General features: G+C 49.1%; 1 protein-coding gene across 3 annotated transcripts in view; it reads right to left on the bottom strand.

Annotated features, from left to right (window-relative positions):
* Positions 1 to 971: 971 nt before the first annotated feature.
* The window catches only part of HS3ST1 (heparan sulfate-glucosamine 3-sulfotransferase 1), a 30,130-nt gene continuing 23,739 nt past the window's right edge, over positions 972 to 7,362 (bottom strand). For all 3 annotated transcript variants that reach the window (XM_045474539.1, XM_045474540.1, XM_045474541.1), the window contains exon 2: positions 972 to 2,850. In XM_045474539.1, coding sequence (XP_045330495.1) covers positions 1,785 to 2,753 — 969 coding nt within the window. In that variant the 5' untranslated portion in view covers positions 2,754 to 2,850 and the 3' untranslated portion in view covers positions 972 to 1,784. The remainder of the gene's footprint in view (positions 2,851 to 7,362) is intronic.

Genomic DNA, 7,362 nt, shown 5'->3' with positions numbered 1-7,362 from the left:
TGTCCCTTTCCTTTGGCTCAGGCACACCTCTTGAGGTGGAAGACGTTTGGCACCAGGGAAGGAATGTGTCAGGTCAAGTCAGGAAGAGCTGTCTCTGAGTCTGGGCCTTTCCTTTGCAGTTCAGAAAGACTAGAGTAGGAAAAAACCAAAACGCCCGAAATCTGTGCTTTGGCTCTCAGTGGACTCCAAGCCTTGGCTTGGAGTCAACGTGACCTTGGCAAGTTCCTTATCTTTCCTGGGCCTATTTCTTCCGCCTTGAACTCCTCGCCATAATAATTCCTACTTCCTGGGGCTGTTTGGGGGAGAACTTTCAAGGAGCGCTGATATAGAACGTCCATTTCACTCTGCTGCCTTAAATATAAGCTTTGTCAGGAAACGGGTGTATTTTGCTTCTTTGTAGTTTTTGTTTTGCATAATGATTATGTTTTCTTTTCCTAGTAAGAAAAAACAACCCACGTATTTAATCCTGTAAAAGGCTGACCGAATAAAGAGCGCATGAGAAAACCGGGACTGGGGGGGGGGGGGGGGGAGGGGGTGGGGAGCTTGTGTGATCACATCCAACAGGCCAGCTGTTCAGAAGCAGAAGTGAAAGTGAAATCAGGCCTCTCTCCTGTAGGGACAGGTACAAGGACTTCTTCCTTACACATCGCCACCCGCATTGGGCGTTTCTTTCTGCAGTCGTGACCCTCGGGGTTTAAATCTCCCTTCCATTTAAGGATTACACACTCAGAGTTGAGTTTTAAAACACACACGTATTTCTGTCTCTATGCGTAGGGAATAGGCATCTATAAATGGATATTGATCATTCAGGAAATAGACGAAGCTTTCAACCTAAGCAAACGTCTACACCATTAGGCGGCTTTTTCACAGCACCTACAAGATGGGAACACGCACACTTTGCAACTTCTCTTTTCTGAGTTTCCGGAGACCCCTTGGCACGTGGGGCCAAGCACACAGCCCCAAGACCATGCTGAAGGCCAACGGTTTAATCCCCTTTATTGTGTCGTTTTGCCCATTGCTGAGCTCAGAAACGGGTGCAAGCACTCTTTGAGGCAGAGATGTGTAACGGGGAGCCTCTCGCGGGTATTAACGACTCTTCCAGTCTTAATATTGCTTTGTCCACGCGGAGTCTACGGGGGTTAAAAAAAAAAAAAATCCACACTCCGGAACCTGCTGTCAAGAATGGGCAAACCTGAAACCTCCGGAAAATAACAGGGGATATCTCAGTGAAGACAGATCTCACAATGCAAGTAAAAAATAAATCTGATGGCCACAGCGAGACATTAAAAATTAAAAAGAACAATGAAGAAAAGAGAGGGCAAGAGAGAAGCATAATTGCCATGAAAAACATTTCTTTTTAAAGTAACAAAGGAATATATAGATCTTGCAACGAATATAACACAGACAGCTATTTTGAGTCGGGGCAAGTTAATCATATTCAAAAAAGACAGGGTCTCCAGATTTCTGTGTTGTTTTTTTTTTTTTTGTTGCTTTTTTTTTTTTTTTTTTTTGCAGTGAAATAGTTTAGTTCCTTCATATAGAGACATATTACACAATGTTAACAACCATGAAAAACAATACAAAATGCCCTCGATTTACCAAGTAGAAAAATATAACTAGTATATATGGCAATTGTGAATCTAATACTGTACAGAAGTAATTTATGGACTTTACAAATAAATTATAGCTTAAATGCCCTTTTAAAATTCTTCTTTTTCTCTCTCTCCCCCAGACGTACACCAGAACTTACACGGGAAAGGTTCCGAGCCTCACTTTATTGCTAATCAGTGCCAGTCAAATGTCCGGCCGACAAGCTCGAAGAATTTCTTATTTGGCTCGTGAAAGTATTCGTGCAGTTTACTGAGGAGTCTGGGGTCCACTCGGGGGTGCGCCCGGCCTTTGGACTCGTGCAAGCAGCGGTCCCGGCCGCTGTCCCGCAGGCAGTAAAAGCCCTTGGTTTTGTTAAAGTAGAAGTTCGAGGCGTTGATCTGCGGCGACAGCTTCAGGAACCGCTCGACCTTCTGGATCTCGGGGAAGGGGTCCCTGATGAGGCGGTCGCCGTCGACGATGTGGATGCGGCGCAGCGGGAAGAAGCGCAGCCAGTTGTGCAGGTGCAAGTGGTAGAGGCTGCGGTTGAGCGCCTTGTAGCCCACGTTGAGCCGGCCGTCGCGCACCAGGAACTCCTCGATGGACGGGTAGGGCTTGCGCTTCTGCACGTGGTTGTAGAACACTTGGGTGTAGTCGGACAGCACGCGCTCGGACGGGTCGCGCAGGATGAGCAGCAGCCGGATGCCCGGGTTCATGCTGTGGACGCGCTCAGGCACTTTGGGCGACGTGAAGTACGCGGGGGTCTTCTCCACCGTGAGCTGCTGCGGGGACGAGAAGGGCATCTGGCCCCGGTACCAGCCCAGGCCTTGGCTGTAGTGCTCCTCCCAGTCGAAGAAGTGGACCTCGTTCTCGGCGGCCGCCACGTCGGGGTGCAGGCTGAGCATCTCCAGCAGCGCGCGAGTGCCGCCCTTGCGCACGCCGATGATGATGGTCTGCGGCAGCTGCTGCGCCGAGCCGTTGGGGGGCGCGCCATCCCGGCCGTCGCCCTGGACGGTGGCCGCTCTGCGCGACAGCTCCGGCTGGCCCGGCTGGGCCCCGGGCGCGGCGGCGGCGGCGGCGGCGGCGGCGGGGCGGGAAGGCACGGGCTGCAGCTGGGCCACCAGGAGCACGGCGCCCAGGAGCAGCGCCGCTGTGCTGGACACCATGGTGGCTTCACTGGGCCGGGCGCCGCTGGGTCATGAAGCGCTGCCGCGGGGAGAGCCTCCCGATCAGTGACACATGGGTGTCGCGGGCCGCCAGTTACTAGGAAACAAAGGGGGGAGAGGTTAACCCCAAACGCACACAGGCCTTCGTGGAGCTGCCAATGCCGTGTGATCCCGGGCAAGGCGGTCACCTCCCTGGGGCTCCCCCCCCCTGTTTCTTTACCCCATAAGGCAGGGCCGGTGGCAAACACTTCCTGTCTAAGGGGCCGGATGGGAAAGGTTTTCGGCTTTGCGGGACACAGGCTGGAGGACGGCCCCAGGTATGCCCGTTTGGCTCCAGAGGCCACAGACAATTTGTAGAGGAATGGGTGTGGTTGTGCCCCAATGAAACTTTATTCACGGACGCTGGAATCTAAATGTCGTTATCATTTTCATGCATCACTTTTGAGTTTCTCAACAACTGTTTTCCACAGTCTGTATGCTCAGCTCTCTGCACAGACACGGGGACAGATTTGGCCCTGCGGTCAGAGCTTGCCCAGCCTCTGCTGTAAAGGAAAGGGCCGGAAAGGTCTTTTGGACCTCAGCAAACATCAGTGAAATACCTCCTACCTGCCAGCCTGAGGCAGTGGAGCTGGTGATATAAAAGCAGATGCTGTTCCTGACCCTTGCCACCCCCCCAGGGGCTCCTGATCTAATAGGGCAGGTGAACCTGTATGGAAGACTGAATGATTAGATCTGTTTTTTTTTTTAAGGTTTATTTTTGAGAAAGAGAGAGAGCAGGGCAAGGGCAGAACGAGAGAGGGAGAGAATCCCAACCAGGCTCTGTGCCGACAGCAGAAGGCCTGGTACAGAGCTCGAACTCCCAAACTCCAATATCATGACCTGAGCCGGACGCTCAACCGACTGAGCCACCCGGGTGCCCCGACTAGTCCCGATTCTTTTACGCCTCCTCTCTCTGCATCCAGCCTTACCATGTGGTGGGGTGTGCTCCCCGACAATTTGATTTGGGTTTGGCCAACGGCCCGTGAGCGGAAATGACAACGTGCCAGTCGGTGGCCAGCCTAGGCCTTGAGAAGCTTTGCGTGTTGGCACTTGCCCTCTTGCTACTTCGGCCATGACCACGAGAAGAATGCGCCCCGGCCAGCCGCTGGGCCCCAGAGGATGATGGGAGCCACGTGTAGCAGAGCCCCCACACCAGTGCACCGTGCACAGCACAGCCATCCTGGCTCGGGTGACAATGCATCACCGTGGCCGTAAGCCACTGACTTGCGGGGTGGTTGGTACCGCAGCATAAAGTTGGCAGAGGCTCATTGGCATGACCTGGCTGCAGGCGTCAGTGCTGGATGTACTCCGATTATAGTTTGCGCAAGGCAGCGTGTGGACACAGGTCCGCTCATTTTGCCTGAAACGACTGGGGACGGCTTCCCGGGAGAGGAAGTGTTTGAAGCGAGCCCAGAGGAACAGACAGGTAGGCCGGCTGGAAAGAGCAAAACTCCTTCCTGTGTGCAAGGCCGTTCTGCTCATCAAGTGGTTTTACGGTCTGCTCAGTTGATTGGCACCTTGACCCGACAGTTACAAGGTGGGAAGGAGCGGCAGGTACCGAGAGGAGTCTTAGCCAAGGACGCAAGAATTTAGTCCGCTGCAAAATTCATAGCCCCCATTCAAAACTCTGAACGCAGGGCCGTCTTTGCACAAACCGCCTGCCTTCTCGTCACCTGAGATTTATGACACTGAGGCACTGAAGTCCCACAAGTACACAGCCACTGCTGGGCGAAATGGCAAGGGGTTCCCCAAAACAAGAGGACTCATGTCCATGTTTCAGGGAGCTGATAACAATCATCAAGAGGCGTTTGACCATCTTCCAGAAAGAGGGCATTGGAAGCTCTTGTCTGAACACAGTTAAGGAAGGGTTAGTGACAGGCCTGCCTTGGGGACTATGGGGATTATAGAGCCAGTAAAAGTGTTCTCCACCGAAAGGGTCCATCATCTTCTTTATGTCAGGTTTAAAATCCACTTTAATAGTTTAACACTGTGTCCAGAATGGACAAATGAAGAATTTCTATGGTCTTCTATTTTTATAATCAAACCTATCGGATTCCCTGCCTCAGAGATCAACTCTATTAACTGCTCTGAAAAATGTATATTAAAATGTATTAACTTAAAAAAGCAATTAAAAACTGGAAACGTTTAGGGGCGCCTGGTGGCTCAGTCGGTTAAGCGTCTGACTTCGGCTCAGGTCAAGATCTCACGGTCTGTGAGTTCGAGCCCCGCATCAGGCTCTGTGTAACAGCTCAGAGCCAGAAGCCTGTTTCAGATTCTGTGTCTCCCTCTCTCTCTTCCCCTCGCATGGCTCTGTCTGCCTCTCTCTCTCTCAAAAATAGACAAACATTAAAAACTGGAAATGTTTAGAGAATCACAGAGCACTTGAGAGGGAACCTTCAAGATCAGCTGACCTAATTATTTAGGGGGGAAAAAGCGAGAGACAAAAAAACATTTAAGGAGAGATGACCAGGCAAGATGTTGGTGCAGAATATTCTACTGATTGAATGATGTCAAGCGAATGGAAATCTTGCTTACTCAGTAAATGCTTTAGTACGTTTCAGTCAAATTTCATTTCCTTCTCAATGTGGGACTGACCCATATATGGATGGATCCCGCTGTGCTTGCCTTTTACGAGCCCGGGGTATACGTGTATGCCCACGCATATGCATACTTGTATATGTTTGTACATATATGCATGCGCTCACATGCGTGTGAGCCCGTGTGAGCCCATGTGCAGGGGGTGAGGTAGGTGAAACACAGGAGAGAGTAACTACTCCACACTAGATCGTTCCACTCTTCGTGATGAGTGCTGCTGACCCCATCCCATACCTCTGGATTCGGACTCAGGAAGCAACCACACACCCCAATCCTTCCACACCTAAGGGACAGAATCAGGGGCCAGATCTGAAATTCAGATTTTCTTTTTTTTTTTTTTTTTAATTTTTTTTTTCAACGTTTATTTATTTTTGGGACAGACAGAGACAGAGCATGAACGGGGGAGGGGCAGAGAGAGAGGGAGACACAGAATCGGAAACAGGCTCCAGGCTCTGAGCCATCAGCCCAGAGCCTGATGCGGGGCTCGAACTCACGGACCGCGAGATCGTGACCTGGCTGAAGTCGGACGCTTAACCGACTGCGCCACCCAGGCGCCCCTGAAATTCAGATTTTCTAAGTATTCACGCTTTTCTTTCGCGATTATGAGGCATCCTGCTTAGTACAGTGCACATCTGAGTTGTTTTTTTTTTTTTTTTTCCTAAAGGGGGAATTACCAACAGCAGAGGAGAAGCTAAATATATGTGTGTGTGTGTGTATATATATATATATATATATATATATATATATATATATATAAATAACCTGGGCAGTTAGTAGTCTAAAAACTCCTCACTTCTACTTTAATACTTTCTAAAAATGTATTTACTTATGTCTAAAGTCTTGTACATTCCAAAAATATTTGAGGTATATAGGAAAAAAAATTAGCTAAAGTCTCATACACGTATGCTATATATATAGAGGGAGAAAAGCATGTATATGTATGAGCTATATACATATATATAGCATGTATATGTATGGAACTTTAGCTAAGTGTGTAGATACACACACACACACACACACACACACACATAGGACATCTAAATACATATATAATATATTACACACACACAGTGGCCACTGTGAGACAACTTTCTCGTGTAGTGGTTTGGTAATTTGAACTCAGTGGCACAGCCAGAATTTCTGGGCCTTTAAGTAACACTCTTGGAAAAGAGAAGACCTTCCAGGTCAGGTGAACCTGTAAGCGAGGACATCGGAGCCACACTGATCCTGACAACGGGACTGTGCACATCAGAGCACACGAGGGCCACAGTGAGGAGGCCCAAGATGGCTTGTCTAAGGTCACAGAGAAAATCAGGCCTAGACCTCATGGTTCCAGCATTCCGGTCCTGTTCTCTTTCCGCTATTGTTGCTGTCTCCCTAGCATGTGGCCTTACCAGGTAATAATGGTAAAGTTTTGGGCATCCTAAAGAGGAAAGGCCCTCAAAAATCTAGTCAACAGTGACAAAATCCCAGGCCACCTCCTCCAGAATCAGCTGACACACAGGGTAGGAACAGGACAGCATGAGGTCAAATTCATTTGTTCCCTTCAGTAGAGGAGTCGAAAGGAATCAGCCAGACTGTAGGGTCAGGAACCCCGTCTCTAGGTTGGATTTATTCAAAGTGACTTAACCTGTCTTAGCCTCAGTTTCCCCATACGTAAAATGGTAATAACTGTACCCACCTGAAATGATTTCCTTGAGACTGAAATGAGGTGATCTGTATTAACAAGCCCCGTCCATTAGAAATATGAATGTGAGCCATGTATGCCCTCGTTCATTTATCAAACAGATATCTAAATTTATTGAACGTATGCTACCTATCTGATATTTTAGTGAAGTTACGAGATTAACTTTCCGTTTTTACCAATACCTTCTCCCCTCCGTAATGCCAAACAGCACCTTCCCCTAGTAGCTGTGCAGGATATAGATCATAGAAATAAACGTAGAACACACAGGTTTAACTACATTTCCAGAAA

This window comes from Leopardus geoffroyi, chromosome B1 (assembly GCF_018350155.1).
Source record: "Leopardus geoffroyi isolate Oge1 chromosome B1, O.geoffroyi_Oge1_pat1.0, whole genome shotgun sequence".
NCBI classification, from domain to species: domain Eukaryota; kingdom Metazoa; phylum Chordata; class Mammalia; order Carnivora; family Felidae; genus Leopardus; species Leopardus geoffroyi.
The sequence above is the reverse complement of the archived record's forward strand: the minus strand, read 5'-3'. Positions and strand labels throughout refer to the sequence as shown.